At 33.0% G+C, this 18,782-nt stretch overlaps 1 protein-coding gene across 4 annotated transcripts in view; it reads right to left on the bottom strand.

Annotated features, from left to right (window-relative positions):
- LOC127730888 (receptor-type tyrosine-protein phosphatase mu-like) overlaps positions 1 to 2,145 on the bottom strand; it is a 59,032-nt gene extending 56,887 nt beyond the window's left edge. For 3 of the 4 annotated variants that reach the window (XM_052239494.1, XM_052239506.1, XM_052239501.1), the window contains exon 1: positions 665 to 2,145. In XM_052239494.1, coding sequence (XP_052095454.1) covers positions 665 to 740 — 76 coding nt within the window. In that variant the 5' untranslated portion in view covers positions 741 to 2,145. The remainder of the gene's footprint in view (positions 1 to 664) is intronic. The other variant, XM_052239512.1, reaches the window with a different exon arrangement.
- Positions 2,146 to 18,782: the final 16,637 nt, after the last annotated feature.

Genomic DNA, 18,782 nt, shown 5'->3' with positions numbered 1-18,782 from the left:
ATAAGGATAATCGTAGTAACAGTATAGTCACTGATGCGTAGAACACATGTACATTTATACCATAATGAATTGTAAATGTTATAAGCAGCCAAAGGCCGTGAATGATAACAATTAATTTTACTTTTCACAAAAAAGTACAACATAAATTAATAAAGTACTATAATAAATACAAAAGTATATCTATGCAAATAATACTATATATACCACGGTGCATGAGATACGCCCATAATAATAATAATGACTAAAAACTCTCTCGTATATGATTTTTATTTAGAAAATATTAAACGATCAAAAAGTGTCACTTAGAATGGACTTATCATTACAGTATCAAGCTAATAACTTCACATCTTACACAAGCATTAGATATACGGGTTTACCTTAGGACGAATCTTTAATATAAAGATGTAAGGTCATGTAACTGCTGAAAATGACAGAACTAATGAAAATTAAATGATATAAAATAATCCCAATACGACACATTTCAACTTTGTTCTTATGGAAGTTTTTCATTTGACAATTTTATGGTCATAGGTCAAGTCAGATCAACAGTGTGTAGTCAGTGTGCTTTCCAGTGTACATTCACTTGAAGAACAAAGACATGCAACAAACACTCCCATGATACTTTTTATCGACTAAGAAATTTTGCCAAAACTTGTGTACTTACCCCCGCTGGCTAAATAATCCACAGAAAACACATAGAAAAGTATTAATCCACTAGAAAAGTGTAATAAATCCCTCATTTTGTAAATTCATTACGTATTATCTCCCATAATTAACATTGTTTATAAATACTAATTACAATGTTTATAAGAAACTTTGTTTGTCCCACTTTAAAAATAGAGCACTTCATCTGCCAACATTTACATTGATGAAGATCAGATACAAATAGCGCATGCGTCAGCTCTCATCAGCAGCCATTTGTTGCTGCCATATGGGGAATATCGGAATGAGATCTGACAAATACATTAAACTTTTTTAACAGGTATTCATAGAAAATACAGAACACCTTGCTTCAGTAATTAACCATTAATGCAGAAAATGATGCACGGTGAAACTGACTTTATAGTTGAGTTTTAATAACAATGGAGCGATGGAGGTTATAATTATCTGCAGGGTGTAATGTTACTTCACAGGCCGATCACCAATACCACTGTTATCAACACTTATATAAGATGTTAAGACATTCCACAAAGAACAACATGGCACGTTCCTTTGTTTGTTTATTAATCAAGTGTAGGGGGTAACCTTTGTAATAAAGAAATGATTGGACATTTGTTTAACAACGTACACCTCGGGACAGGGTGAAACCTTATTTACCACACTGATAACAAGTACATGTTGATGTATCTGATGATTTATTGGTCAATTTGTTGTGTATTGTTGCAATGGATGTTAATTAAGTACTTAGATAAATTAATCATTTGCATTGAATTACAAACTTTAAAGCAATATAATATGATCATATACAGATGATATAATCATATTGACATTTTGAAAAGAGAAATGAGAAATTAAACATCCTCGACACTGTATTGAGTGCATAATTAGTACGACAGACTTTTGCGAGATTTGGCACGATTAATAAGGGTCGGTTGTTTATGTGTTCGTTTAATAACTATTAACATACAATTTTAAAATGAAAAACGGAGAATTGTATAATTGAAGATTGATATCTATTTGGGCAATTTTGATAACGGATGTACACAATTTAAACGGAGTTGTTACAATTTTTATTATTTGTTTAATTGATATTGAATGTTTTACATTTTCTACCTGGGTTTTCTGTTGTAAAGGTATTTCATTCATTGACAGGACAACGCGCATTTTTTACATGCACGTCTAGATCAATAGAACAAGTGTGAACAATGAATGCAAATTTATACATGAACTAGAAATCTGATGCTCTGATGATATTTTCCATTGTTATTATCTAATCGTGTAATCAATGTAATGACTTTCACATGCATGAGGCTCGGTTAGACCATCTGTTATCTCTCTCTGTTATTCTGTCATTTCTTATCAATCAAAATTAATTGTTATACGGTCATGATTATCCTTTATTTACAAAACGTTACTCAGTCTTCTAATACCAACAGGAAACTTGAACACATCATTGTAATTTCGAAAGATAAATCTGGATAAAAGAAACACGAAATATCTTTGCTTTAAAGATGAGTATTCATCTTTTTCTGGTGTTATATACATTCACATAATAAAGTTCTCCATTTTGGAAAATTTCAAATAATAGAATTAATTAGCTTCAATGATCCGTATACGATAAACTGGAACCTGAAAATTCCCTTTTGCAAATTATATTCAGTATTTAAAACTTCCATTGAGAAGAAATTTTCGAGCCTTAAATATTCCACCATTACCATTATTATTATTATTATTATTATTATTATTTTACATCAAGACGAATATATCAGATAAGGACTAGAAAAAACATAAAGCGAATTACACGAGAGAAAAAAAATCTCGTTGAAATACAAGTAGGTTGGCGAATATATCAAAGGTACAGCGAAAAAGTATAACTAAAATACCGAACACCAAGGTAAATTAAAAAAAAAGGGGAAGTCCATAAAACCTGAAAAATCAAACGCTAGTCTAGATCAACCAACGGAGCGAATGGAAAAATGTCATAATCCTGACTTGATTCATGCATTTTCTTAAGAAAGTGGTAGGTTAAACTTTATTTTAATAGCTAGCTTAACCTCCCATTTGTATGGCAGTTGTTTATAGTTTCCGACTCTGTTAAAATGACAAAATTGAGTGATCAACCCAAACAGACATAACTGGTTAACGTGACAATAATTTGGATCCAGCAGACAAAACTGTGTAAACATACATCACAGACATACAAACACAACTGACTTAAAAATCCAAACAAGCATACAAATAAATCTGATAAAGACAGCAACAATGAGTTTTTGCAGTTGATAGTACTTACAGTATATAGTAAAACATAATTTCATATACTATTTCCCGATAAATTACAATATGTAAATATAAGTACAGAATAAAAACAACGCTATAAGACCCTCATGCGTCTGAATCATACCTCTGGACCCACCTGCATCAGGAACGCCCAAAGCCAAAAGGCTGATAGCTGGATGTACGTCAAGAGGCATACGACTAAAAGAAACATAAAAGTACAAAGTCAAATAAAGGGAAAACTGTAAATTGTAAATAAGATGTGACACAACGTTGGCACATATACAATCAATAACTCAAGACCACCCTGTCCTATTTGTGAAGTAGACGCTGAATATTTATTTTATTAGGTGTTGGTACTTTCCGATGAACTTTTTTAGAAAAAGGACGATACGTACTTTTACAAAACCCTTGCTAATTGAAGTTTTGCCCAGACACGATGACGTTTGACAAAGTCTGAATGGCCGCTGCAAGCTTTTGAAATCGTATGAGTTGAGAAATGTGTACTCCATACGCGAGTGAAGTTGCAATATTGCTGCTCAGGTGATTTCAACATTGAAATCGTCTCGTTTTTCATAGATTCTGTAGTCAAATGTATATGTCTAAAGATGAAGTGGTGGAAGCTATATTTTCGGTTTCTTTAATCTCTAGTTCAGGTCTATATCTCAATTGGACCCAATCAAAAAAAGATTGGATTTTTAAAGGAAAGAACGTGATCAGTATAGCTGAAATTAAATAATCTAGCTTTACTGGTCTTCTTGTTTGTTACAAGGTTTAAAAGCTGAAAAAGCCTGTCTGGCTGAAACACGTCATAAAATGCTTGTAAGACAGAGGTCGATAAGAAATGGTTTCGGCAATAAGTGTTGTATAACAAGAATCAGAACATTGCCAACGAAGTCCGCAAAAGGATAATCAACAGAAATAAGCTGAAAAACTACTAGAGCGACTTCCTATACTTTGGACAGATGAACACTATAAAGTTATCATAATTGAAAATAATTTTAGTTATTCATGTTCATATCCGTAAATATTGGGATTTTAACAACCTAAAGCCAAACGGTGTACAGGGGTAGTGAAGAGTGTTAAAACCTCTATCCTACCGGGGAGAACGCATATCTAGGTATTAATAACGAATTTAATTATTCTAGGTCATAGTCCAATTCGAACGATTTTTAGGGAAATTCAGACATTAAAGCATTTTTTTTTTTATTACGAGATAACATTTGATTGAAAAACGAAAATTTTACATAGTTTGAAGGAAACAGACCTAGATACGATGTAAATAAACTAGAAATGTGATTACTCTACGAAAGCCGTCTACGCAATCACATATTCATTTATCGAATTCTGTCAGCAAGTTACGAAACGCGTTATATTAATCGCTTACATACAAAGACGCAAAACCTGAAGACATGACATAGCCGAGATTTAATTTTATTGGAAAAAAGTATGGAGAGAATTGTCATTCACACGAACACTAATCATTATGAAATACAGATTTATTTTGTAATTATAACTTTTGAGTTATTTGTTCTTCGTGACTTCAAGTTTCATTAATGATGTGTTTCTTAATAATCGTGATTATAGAAATCGAGGTACACAGAGACAAATGTTTTATCAGTATAATATTACAAATAGGAAAATAATCTTGAATGTTCGAAAACTAACATCTCCTCTTTATGCCGCCTCGGTGGTCTCGTGGAAGCGTGTTCGTCTTGAGTGCGGGGGGTCGTGGGTTCAAACCCCAGCCGAATTAAACTAAAGACTTTAAAGTTTGTATTTGCTGCTTCTCCGTTAAGCACGCGTCAAAAAGGAGTAAGAGCAAAGACTTGTTGGCTCGCAGTCAGAATAATGTGTCGGGGTAGGGTGACATTCCTCTGTACTGTTACTTTGTTAACCAGCACATTAAAAATCCGACTCAACGTGTAGTTCTAGTACAAAGCAGACTTAAGATCCATACTACATTAACTATATATATATATAGTTCTCGTCCTGAATACTAGTATGCATTTAACTTGCCGCTGGACGTTAAACAGCCATTCACCACCATCCGCCATCATCATCATCATCATCATCATCATCATCATCTCCTCTTTGTACGTAGACATCAGGTCCAACTTGATAAAAGTCAAAACAAGGCAGCGTTGTTCCTTTAACCTCCATATAACTTTATTACAATTTCATTAGACATGAAACACTTTGAACCTGAAAGCAATCACCCAGTTGATAATTAAGTAGTATGAAGTTCTATATGATTATGCTATACTGTTACATGGCCAGTCGGCAATTTAAACTGTAAATGGGAAGACTATTTTAGCTACGGATGTTGTAGTAATATCTAATCTATCTTTATTAGCAGTAATTGCTGACGTTTTGACAATTTTATAGCCAACTATCGGAAAAACTATCAAAAATTTACAACACTTAAAAGATGGATCATCACAAGCTTTTAAGGTAAATTAAAACTGGACTAAACACACTATTAATGGTTTATACCAAGGAAGAAATAAAACAGACGCAGCTGAGCTTCAACTTCACAATGGCGACTTGTAATAGAAAATAAAATGGCTTTTTAACAGCTTCCAACAAAAGACCATACATTAAATATACGTCATCATACAGTTACACAAGAAGGCAAACAGCAGATCATCGAAACTGCATCAAAACAAGAACAATGATTTGTGCTTTATCTTTAACTACGAAATTATACAGAGTTATCTCTATACAAATTTTAAATAAAAGTCTATGTGGAACTTGATCTACCATAACGGGTAGTAGTAGTAATAGTCTCAAGTGGAACTATAGCTTTATTATTACTTAAATCTAGTTCTGTTAGCATTGTAATTTTGTTACCTCGACCTTGATCTTTGACCTTGAAATCTAATGTTTTACCAAGCATTCAACAAGATCTACGGTAATTTGATACACAGCTAAGGCTAGTTATCAAATTATGTGACCTTAAAAACTTAGACATGAAAATTTCGGGCTTGTTCGGTATTCATGCAGCTTTATTTTGCCGATGATATCAAATATTAAAAGAACGGACGGTTAAACATTTCACATCTGTGCTATGAAGAATACTTGGATCATAATTTGATCTGACATACAAAATAGAATCATGTGCATAACAGTGTAGCCGAGACCATTGATTGGCGCGCAAAAATATCCCATTGACTGGGTCAGATTAGGTGAACGTTCGTCTGTAACGCCCAAAACTCACGACGTATTTATTATAGACATTTAAACTGTGAGGTCACCAAAGGGTCTCAACGCCTAAATAAAATAATTCGAAAAACTAATCAGGAATAACCTTTGTGTTTTGATTTATATTGAATACTTACACTGAACTGCGGTTAAGCTTAGCGAAAGGTCGTGCAACATAATCAGTCAAACAAACTTTATTAGATTAACTCGTTAAGGAACGATCGTTTTCATTGGTCAATTCAAACCTTCGACCTCACACCTGCGAAAATAGAACACGCGTACTATAAAGCTGAATGGACTGATCAGTATTCACGTAGCCGGTCAAGGTCGTTAAAAACTTCCATCGTCGTATTCCCGAACATGATTGTGTTCTTGATTATCGCATGGCAATTCTAGCTTTTATACATGTGCATGTAAAATTTTAAACTTTAATCTTAACAGTCACGTCGAAATATTAAATTCAACTGTCTCCTCTCAATTGGTCCTGGATTAAGGGAGCTACCATTTTATTTTGATTGGGGGTGAAGGACTTGGATGAAACATTTTGTCCTGCATTTTTTTTAGTTGTTATCTCTGTCCTGTCTTTCTATTTTTCAGTCTGTTAGGTCCTGAATATATTTATTCGTTTATCCTGATTTTTTACATAAATCGTCATCCTGCCTTTTTTTGTCAAGTTGCTCACCCTGCCTTATCTTTTATTCAATGGACTTGATGAATTAACGTTGTACTTGAAATGAAACCGTACTTAACTACAAAAATAACCAAATTACATACTAAAGATATTGCTCGATTTTTATAGTAAATGGGTTTGTGTTATAAACTGTCATGTTCATTATTCATATTCTTTCATAAGTTTTAGGATAGTGTGATTTTTTTTCTGATTTAGTTTACTTGATTTTGAAAAAAAAATCCCGAAATTCTAAGTAAATTCAGAACATGTAACCAGCCATGCTTTGTTTAGAGAAAAAATGGAGATGGCAAACCATGGCACAGTGGAAGGAAATGTACTTTATAAACTCTAGCGATATACTTTCTTAATTTATAATTAACTGTTTTGCTATCCTCGGTTGAAAATTATATATTGTAAATATTTAAATAGTTGCATAGAAAACAATCAGTTTTAAAAAGTGTGGTTATTCACTAAATGTATTGATAAAAGGTGACTCCATTTTTGTACATACTTTTACAGTAGTCATCCTTAATTTCTTAATATTTCGTTTATAAGTTTATCATACATGTATGATTTTGTATTTCATTTTAATACGCACGCACGCCATACGTTACTTTGGCGGATTGTTCAACAATGTTATGCAAAGCTCTATTCTTACGGTATGAAATTAAAGGATAAATTTTCAACCAATCAAAATCGAAAACAGTACATTTATATAGTTCCTTATAAACTACGACATTTCTCACAAGTAGTTATTTATTTTTTAGTTCCACACATGCAAAAATAAAATCTTCGCCGATGAAACATTTCAAACCTTTTTACACCAACATGCCTTCACTGAATTCATTTGAATTTCGTGGTGACCATGATAGTACATTGCATAGTACATCTATATTCACGTGCACACATGGTACGATCTTTCGGGGACAATTTGCTCGTTTATGACACGTCATTTCTGAATGACCAAACGCTTAGCTTCTTTATTTTCGTTGTATAGCATGAAAACAATAAAAGAGGAATGTGCAACCCATCATAAATTTGAAATGGATCAGTATTATGAGATCCTTATTATAAGTAACTACGACATTGTCAGGATAATAACCTAGCGTCAATATGAAAGAAATTAAAGTGGTTCATACATTCATCCGTATAAAAGCGGCACATGTATTTTATTTTATCCTTATATTTTTCATAGTGCGGTACAAGTGCTGCATGCATAAAGAATATTACTTAACACAAATTATTAGTATAATATTTCGACCCCACTATTTGAAATTCACAAAATACTTATTTAATTATTTCGACCAAAAATCATTGTTTTTTACGTTCGTAGTAACGTAGTACATTCCATTGTCGGTCACCTGTGTCAATTCACGTGCACACAACAATTGTTGTTGTATTTAAATCTTTCGGCCAATGAAGTGAGACGTTACAAGTTGTTTGTTTGTGATGATACGCTAGAATGTTGTCAATGAATTATCAATTGCTAAACTTGACTGCATTTCAGTGTAAACGTTCTTTACTTGTGTTTTCATTATGTTTTGATAATCAATTTTTATGACATCGCACGTTCTTTCAACAAAAAAAAAAGGATTTAACTGGCTTTAAAAGTTACAATGCATGTGTTGATTATTATCTTTTTTTTCGGACGTCAAAGCGATTTAACAATTGCGGTTGCATGTCCAATTATGTCATCTTTTAACTTTTATCTGGTCAAAATTTTATTTTAGAACGAATGCATGATCAACTTTAAAAAGTGTGCGTACACAAAACATATAGACAAAATATACTTCTGTCCTGTCTTTTTCGTACTTGCAAGTTATTAGACAATAAAAAGGCTATTTGGATCAAGCCTTGTGAAATTTGCATTTACGTTTTTGAATAGGTAAAATGTATAGTTTGGTGAACTTTTCTGCTAACTACTATACTTGTGAAAAACCCTTAGCAACAGAAACATTTTCAGCTTTTTTTTTAATCGACCCAATTTACATAGTAATGGACGACTTCGTACATTTTATGATCGCAAATAAAATATGTATATAATATACTGTGCACTGTAGTTCGTATATATACTGAAACCCTTTGGCAACCCCACAGTTTAAATGTTTATAATAAATACGTCGTGAGTTGTGGGCGTTACAGACGAACGTTCACCTAATCTGACCCAGTCAATGGGATATTTTAGCGCGCCAATCAATGGTCTCGCCTACACTGTTTTGCACATGATTCTATATATACATGTATATCAATTTTTATTTACATCGTCATGAATATGTTTTTGATTTGCCGCTGGACGTTAAACAGACAGACATCCAACCATCCGTTATTTACATATTTGAATATGTCTTTGTTGAGTGTTTGTTGGTATTGGATTTGTATGTCTTGGTGACGTTCAAGTATTTGGATTTTAAACCAATAAATGATTTGATTTGGTTAATTTACAAGATATAAGAAAGCTACCGTAATTTGAATTATCAAAAGAAACACAATATTCAGTAACTGTAAAAAGGAAAAATTGCAATCTCAGTTAAATAATTCTGAAAAAGTAAGTAAATTAATGAAGAGACAGCAATCAATTATTTCCCCGCATTATGTGTCTGACCAAGCTGACCGATTTCCGTATTAACCAATTCACAAATGACGGACGTTAATTGCTGTTAACACGGAATGTCATTTAAATGCCAAAATGCACAACATGTCATCCACAATGGACTTTAGTAATGAGACAAGTAATATCATAGGATATAGAAAGAGAGATTTGCTATACAAAGTTCATAAAGATATCCCAGGGGTTCCACTTAATAACATGGGTATTTGGCTTGTAGTGTTTTGTATCTACTGGATCAGGATTAATAAGAGATGTCAGTGTCACATGGATACTATTGTAGAAAATTAACTTTATTTACTCAAGTATGTCCTTCACTATATAGGACCAAATGCATTTGTCTGTTCACATAAAAAGATTTCAAATTACATTACTGCGGTATATCAGCTAACAGCTGTAATATGTTTCAAGATTCAAAATAGCATTGCTCCTATTCGATTTTCCTTTTAATTAACTTTTTTAAATGATTCAGTTGCGAAAATGTGACGATCCAATTAAATATAGTTTATTTTATTGTTAACGCTCTGAAGTAGCATGTGCATGAATGGTTGTTTGAAATGTTTAAGATAGATATGACATGTACAGTTATATAAGCATATTTAACAAAACGACAGAAGATATATATATATATATATATAATATAGCCACTGATGAAGGCTATTTGCTCAGCCGAAATATTCTTCAACACGATTTTATTACATCATCTTCGTATATGACCATCTTATATTAGTACCGTTGTGCAAATCTTTAGACTTACATATAATTATTCATGCAAGAAAACATATAGGGAAAATTAGAAAATACAACAATTTTAGTCTTACATGAAACTTCCCTGCCATCTATATAAAATCATACAAATAAAATGATAACTTATAACCAGTATGAGACATTAATCTCCCCAGTTATCTGAAAATCTCACATAATTTTCACTGACTTATTTTCATTAAACAATTCAGATTTCTGAAACAATACGAAATCCCGAAAGCATTCAGCCTACAGGAATCTTGTAACATTTTGAGACCATGGGTCCATAACATGGTTTATATATGCTGGACTATATGAACGTAATTCAAGGATAATTTATCCTAGTATCCGTTTTTTTTTTAGTATTTTTTTTTTTATCAATTCATTTTTCATGCAATAACAGTTGGTGTTAGTAAAATTCATTACGTAAATGTTGATGTCTTGAGATTCATTTTCTTTATGACGATAGAAAAATCGACTGATTTTGACGAATCACGTAAAATTCTTTCCAAAAATAACGACAACGGATAATTATTTGAGACCTCTGAAGAATCACGATAAGGAAATTTTGACGAATTACGATAAAATTTTAACCAATTTGACTCTAACGGTAGCCGAAAATTACCGTTTGACTCCTGACGGTAAAGGGCATTCTTACCCTCTCCTAAGGTTAAGATAAGCTACAGAAGCATGATGATGTTCGAAATTGTTATGTAGAAGTAGATTAATCGAGCTATGAAACTGTTTGACGTCAATTTAGAACTTGAACTACAATAACGTGTAGCATTAAAGGTCAAAAATGGAACTATAGCTTTATTGTAATTTTGTTACATCGACCTTGATCTTTAACCTTTCAGAATTTAAGGTTTTATCAAGCATACAAGGTTTCTTAGTCTCATTGCCCTGCAATCACTTCTTCGTGATACTGTAAGCGATAAAAGCACGATGCTGTTCGAAATAGTTTTCGTCTCAATGAATCGAGTTTAATATGAAACCGCATGACGTCAACGTCCTTATCCACACCCAATCATGTGATACGTACCGATTATCAGGTTGTCTGCATATTGATATCGTAAAATATCAGCTACGAATCACAATATGAAACTTTTTGTCGAGTGAGCGCAGCGAACGAGATCAAAAAGGCTTCATATTGTGTCGAGCAGTTGATATTTTACAATATGAATATGAATACAACCAGATAATCGATTAATCGGGTTGTATTTGCGTATTTTGCATGATAGAAACAAGTGTTTTCTTTGTTTCATAAGCAAGCCGGAAGACGACGTGATAAGTTCGGGTCAAACTTATCAAAGTCGGTTCATATATTATGACGTCGGTGATATGTCCGGGTCAAAGTTATTAAGGCCGGGTAAACGTATTTGACGTCACAAAGCCGTGATATGCAATTTTATCATATACTTATAGAAAATAATGGTATAATTGTACCCCATGATAAAACTAATTTGTACATACATGTATATTTATTCATTAAATTTGAATAATTGTCTTAGCCGTGTGATATGACTTTTGTTATCAACTGCTTCCGGTTATTATCGCAAACCTTTCTGTAACGTTATCGCATGGCATTTCGACGTCATTCGGCAAATTCCGGAAAAATAGACCTCAATGGTACGTTTTTAGTGAAAAACATAACTAATTTGGATAAAAAAAAATATTAGGAATCAGGAAAATATATTATTAAAAAATGCAAAACAAATAATACAATAAATGCATTTTTCAAAGTTTAAAAAATAGTTCTTGTCTGTATGTCTTCTGCTGAAGTATATGATAAAAAGAACATAACATGTCATTTTTCATATCAGACCCCTTATCAGCCCATGGTCAAAATCATCACTCGAGCCTATCGGCTCTCGGGCTGATAAGGGGTCTGATATGAAAAATGCCATGTTATAATCTATATTTATTAAGAGCTGAGCAGAGTGGTACAGACAGAGGGACGACCGATAACAACAGATATATAGAACAAGAGGCTCATAAGAGCACGAATCGCTCACTTTTCAAAAATACAATGTATATACCCTTTGATCTTTATTTCTCCTTTATTGCAATTGGTAATGTTTGCATTATTTTATTCGAAAGCATACATCAAATTATTAAAATTGATTTTAATTGTTCTTAGTGATAAATTAATGCCTGACATGCTTCTTAGTGATCAATTAAAGCCTGTAACCTGACATGCTTCTTAAGTTCTTTAGATTTTGAAATGGTAAAGTGATGATGGAGTTTCTAATTTTTAAAATGATATTTATATGTTGTTATATTTTATCATTTATTTATTTCGTAGATCTTATACGACTGGTCGTTTTTGTTTTATTTCTGTCTGTCTATTATAGTTTTCAGGAAAATATTTTTTTAATTGCAAAAAATAGGTTAAAAAATATTATTTAAGGGTAATAACTCCTATTAGGAGTCAACCATTTAGGTCACGGTGATTATTTGGAGATCTTAACTTCCTGGTCATTTTTACTGCTTACAGTTTTTTTAATGCATTGCAGTAAAAGTTATATTTACAAAACAATGTTAAAATCGTCATTTAAGGGCAGTAGTTCCTAGAAGGTATTGATTCATAATTTCCTTTGTTTATTTAATTGTAAATCATATCTTGCTGAATATTTATGCTGTATACAGTTTTTAGCTTACCTGGTCCAAAGGGCCATGTTAGCTTATGCCATCACTTGGCGTCCGTCGTCTGTCGTCGTCGTTAACTATTTCAAGAATCCTCTCCTCTGAAACTACTGGGCCAAATACCTTGGCCAAGATCTACCAGCCCTGAAATTTTCAGACGAACCAAACAACCCATTGTTGGGTTGCTGCCACTAAAGTGGTAATTTTAAGGAAATTTTGAAGTTTTTGGTTATTATCTTGAATATTATTGAAGATAAAGATAAACTGTAAACAGCAAAAATGTTTAGCAAAGTAAGATCTACAAAAAAGTTAATATGACTAAAATTCTCAATTGACCCCTTAATGAGTTATTGCCCTTTAAAGATAATTTTACACAATTTGTTCATCATGTTTGCTAACATTTAAAAATCTTCTCCTCTTGAACTACTGGGCCTAATATTTCTAAACTTTAACTGAATGTTCCTTAGGGTAACTGGTTTATAAACTGTATCCGAAGTTTTGATCCATTAACAAACATGGTCACCATGGCTAAAAATAGAACATAGGGGTCAAATGCAGTTTTTGGCTTTTATCTCAAAAACTATAGGATAGCAGTTAGAGCAAAAGTGACAGGAGTTAAAGTGATGAATAAGTCAAAATCTATCTGTTATGAAATTTTCAGACAAGTTCGACAACCCATTGTTGGGTTACTGTGAGAAATAGTTTATTTTTATAAAATTTTACTGTTTTTTGTTATTTTCTTTAATATTACAATAGATAGAGAGAAAGTATAAATGGCAATAAATGTTCAGCTAAGTAAGATCTACAAATAATTCAACATGATCAAAAAAGTTAATTGACCCCTTAAGGAGTTATTGCCCTTAAAATGTTATTTTTTTTACATTTTTTGTGTAAGTCTAATTACTTTTTCAAAAATCTTCTTCTCTGACACTACATAACCAAATACTTAAAAACTTTAATTGAATGTTCCTTAGGGTATCTAGTTGTTATATTGTATTCGGGGATTTAATCCATTCAAAAACTTGGCGGCAGTTTCTAATAAAATGCTCCGCTGGGGCGCAGCTTGATACGACCGCAGAGGTCGAACCCTGAACAGTTGGGGCAAGTATGGACACAACATTCAAGCTTGATTCAGCACTGAATTTGGATTGTAATTTAATATTTGACACAGGATAGGTTTCTGACACAGAATGAATGTGGTCTAAGAGCTTAAAAAATTTTAATTTACCTATTCAAACCATATCATTATTATTTGCTTTTATATATAAATCAGAAATAACCAATTTAAAATGGAAAATTTTAAAGAAAAAAAAGGAAACCCCCCCCCCCCCCCAAATTTTTTGAACCCCTTTATGATTCATCACCCCCAAACTCAATCCCAGCCTTCCCTTTGTGGTAAAGTACCTTGCAGTACAATTTCAGAGAGATCCATACACTTGAACACAAGTTATTGTCTGGAAACTAGAAAAATGCTTGTTTTTTGGCCCCTTTTTGGCCCCAAATTCCTAAACGTTTAGGGCAATTACCCCCAAACTCAAACCCAGCTTTCCCTTTGTGATATGGAACCTTGTAGTACAATTTCATAAAGATCAATACACTTACAGACAAGTTATTGTCCTGAAACTAAAAAAATGCTTGTTTTTTTGCCCCTTTATGGCCCATAATTCCTAAAATTTTGAGGCAATTACCCCCAAAATCAATCCCAGCCTTCCCTTTGTGGTATGGTACCTTGCAGTACAATTTCAGAAAGATCCATAAACTTGAACACAAGTAATTGTCTGGAAACTAGAAAAATGCTTATTTTTGACCCCTTTTTGGCCCCCTATTCCTAAACGTTTTGGGCAATTACCCCCAAACTCAATTCCAATTTTCCCTTTGTGATATGGAACCTTGTAGTACAATTTCATAAAGATCCATACACTTACACACAAGTTATTGTCATGAAACTAGAAAAATGCTTGTTTTTTGCCCCTTTTTTGCCCCTTATTCCTAAAATTTGGAGGCAATTACCCCAAAATCAATCCCAGCATTCCCTTTGTGATATGGAACCTTGTGGTACAATGTCAGAGAGATCCATACACTTACAAACAAGTTATTGTCATGAAACTAGAAAAATGCTTGTTTTTTGTCCCTTTTTGGCCCCTAATTCCTAAAATTTGGAGGCAATTACCCCCAAAATCAATCCCAGCATTCCCTTTGTGATATAGAACCTTGTGGTACAATGTCAGAGAGATCCATACAATAACACACAAGTTATGTCTGGAAGTTACAAAAATGCTTATTTTTGGCCCCATATTCCTTAACTGTTGGTACCATAACCCCCAAAATCAATCCCCACCTTCCTTTTGTGGTATTGAACCTTATGGTAAAATTTCATAGAGATCCATTCACTTAAACTAAAGTTAGAGTGCGAAAACCAATATACGACCGCAAAATTTTTTTGCGGTCTTATAAAAATAGAACATAGGGGTCAAATGAAGTTTTTGGCTTTCATCTCAAAAACTAAAACACTAAGAGCAAAACTGACATAGGTGAAAGTGTTAAACAGGTTTAGATCTACCTGTCAAGTAATCTTCAGACCAATAGGACAACTTATTGTTGGTTTACTGTCCAGAAATAGTTAATTTTTAGGAAATTTTACAGTTTTGGGTTATGTATTATCTTTAATATTATTATAGAAAGAGAGAAAGTGTAAATTACAAAATTGTTCAGCAAAGTAAGATCTACAAATAAGTCAAATGCCTGAAACCGAAATTACAGGTGAGTGATATCAGGCTGTCATGAGCGGCTGTGAGCCTCTTGTTTTTCTATCTATTATTGTTTTGTCGATAATTGCCTAACAGGGGTAAAAAATTATCATCTTAGATCAATAACTCTTTCAAGGAGTTGATTGATAATACCGGTCATGTTGACTTATCGTAGATCTTGATTTGCTGATCACTTTTTTGCTGTTTACAGTTTCTTTCTGTTTATTCAAGTTTTCAATATGATTACAAAAACATTAACAAGAATGCACACACTGATATGTCTTGCCTATTTTGCTGATCATGCGGATGTCAGATATATATAATGTATGTTGAAAATCTTTAAGATAAAGGTTTTACTTCACTTGAAGGATCACATACTAAATTAACAGTACCAATAATCCATGTCAATGAGGTCAACTTAGATGAACCCTGCCGGACAAACATGTGACACCTTACAATTCTTCCATACACCAAATATTGTTAACATATTGCTTATAGTACCTGAGAAAGCGACCTAACCAAGAAATTTTAACATTGACCAATGAATCATGTTAATGAGGCCAAGGTCAAATGAACCCTGTCAGACAGACATGTACACCTTATAAGATTATGCCAGACAATAACCTAAACGTGAAAAAGAAGAGGAGTGTGGATACTCTTTCTGAATTGGTTAAGGCTTGTTTTTTGTTTAGTACCCTTTGGTCTGCCATCCTAAATCTCTACATCTTAATTGTAGATGTGACATCATTGAATTTTGTGTACCTTGAGCCAAAGAGGAATGTCATTTGGGGGCATGGATCCTAACCTTTGCACAGGTCTTTGGTCTTACATAATAAAAGTTAACAACATATATGTGACACCTAAGAACCCTGAAAAGTCCTAATGACAGCCTTTAAGGAAGCATGATGTTGACAAGTTGTTTTAGAGTACACACAATGACAACATGCTGCAATCTTGATATAGAGGGATGGATATCATAAGCTTATTTGCTACGTGCAAACCATAAATGAATTGACAGTTATAGTTTCTTTATATGTTGAAATTAAACAAGTTGGACACAACTGTTTAAATTTACCACAGAAGTTAAATAGTATAAAAGGTTGTATTAGTATTTTGAACATCTGTATGTGTTAATTTTTTATTGTCTTTACAGGTTATCCGACAGGAATTGTACCGTAACATTGCTCTGGCTGCAGTTTGTGTATTTATCATCTGTCTGGTTCTCATAGCCAACATATGGACTAGTTTGATGGTATTTTCCTGTGTTGCATTAACTTTTGTAAGTTCAGGTCATTTTTTCAAATTAGAACTAAAAATCTGTATGGATCTATGACCAAAGAATCATAGAGATTCGTTCACTTATACTCAAGTTATTGTCTGGAAACCAAATGTCTTCGGACGACATTAGGGGTCATTCATAATTGTCAACCATTTTCCAAAGTGTACAAAACATACACTTTTTCAGACCCCCACCCTCCTTCAAAAAGTGTACATCAACCATTTTCAGATTTCAAGACAAGAATCAATCATTCTTAATAAAAAGAAGATCCTGTCTATTATAGTTTAATTTAATATAAAAATTTGCATTGAAAATAAACTGAAACATATCTGACATAAATTCCGGAAATAAAAAAAAGCGTACGGTAAAAATGTTGATTTTTTAACCCCCTCCCCCCAAGTGTACGTTTTGTACACTTTGGAAAATGGTTGACAATTATGGATGACCCCTTACCATATCATTATACAGCAGCAATTTTTTGCAGTTGTATAAAAACCATTAGACTTTTCTACCATCAGCACCAGTATTTCGCATTCTAAACTTAAAAACAGATTGAAAAAATATCTGTATCACAGATGACCACGAATATGTTCCAATTATCGTAACCATAATCCTGTCCTCTTTTTCTCATAGAGCAGAATCTGCTTACCCTTTGAGAGCACCCCCAATTTTTTGTTGGTTCCTGTAGCTCAGTCTTTAGTTTTCTATGCAGTGTTTTGTGGACTTGCTTGTCATAGTTTTTCGTTTTTTGCCTATATCTTGACTTGAGTTTTGAATTTTTCATTGGTATCTTGCTCCTCTTTTTCAACATCCTTCATACACCAAATATAGTTAACCAATTGCTTATAGTACCTGCGAAATAGCCCTAACTACATAATCTAAACATTGACAAATGAACCCGAGGAAATAAAAGAACAGAGTACCAATGTTCCCTGCATTGCACATATTTGCTCAGATTTTTTTTTAGTTCTTTAAAACTCTTTATACATATCGTTGAGATATGTAGACTTGTAATTTTCTATACAAGTAACATTTCCAAGGGGCATAACTCTTTTAAAAATAATTGAACGGCACTGGTTTTTGAACTTGTCCTAGACATTGCTTATATAAACCCTTGATATAAATTTCATTAATATCTGGCAAGAACTGTACACAAGACAGTGCGTACAATGCAATTTTCTATAGAATTTACATATCTAAGGGACAGAACTCCTGAAAAAAAAAATGATCAGGGCTGATTTTTTTAACTTGTCCTAGACTTGCTGATATAAACCTTCGAATCGAAATAAATTTCATGACAATTCGTTAAGAAATGTAGGCTTGTAGGCAGTTATAATGCAATTTTCCATATCATTTATATTTCCAAGGGGCATAACTCTTTTAAAATTGTTGATCCACACTGATTTTCGAAACTTGTCCAAGACATTGCTGATGAATACATGTACCTTGGATTTAAGTTTGATAAAAATCTTGTAAGAAGCATGTAAGAGCCCTTACAAGATGTTTCACACAGGGGACAATGAGATCAAGGGCAAAAGAAACCCCTCAAACAGACATTTTAACCCTTACAATCATTCCATCAAACAGACATTGTAACCCTTACAATCATTCCATCCACAAAATATAGTTGATCTATTGCTTATAGTATCTGAGAAAGACCAAAACACAAAAACTCAACAATGACCAATGAGCCTTTTGAGCATGGGCTCAAGGTCAGATGAAACTTGTCAAAGAGGAGGTATTGTTTAATAGAAAAGAAGGGATTTTCTGTATTCAGTCATGTCACAAAGTCTCTAAACATACTTGACAAAGTCAAAAGCAAAGATACATATCTTATTGCTATTAATCTAAAAGGCACAGTGACACCTTCAACACAAGAGAGTAAAATGTCACTGCATTATAAACTCAAGCTGGCCCCTAGCACTGGTTGGAGTGAAATTATAGAGGTCTATG

Source organism: Mytilus californianus, unplaced genomic scaffold (assembly GCF_021869535.1).
Source record: "Mytilus californianus isolate M0D057914Y unplaced genomic scaffold, xbMytCali1.0.p SCAF_1, whole genome shotgun sequence".
In the NCBI taxonomy this organism is placed as follows: Eukaryota; Metazoa; Mollusca; class Bivalvia; order Mytilida; family Mytilidae; genus Mytilus; species Mytilus californianus.
The sequence above is the reverse complement of the archived record's forward strand: the minus strand, read 5'-3'. Positions and strand labels throughout refer to the sequence as shown.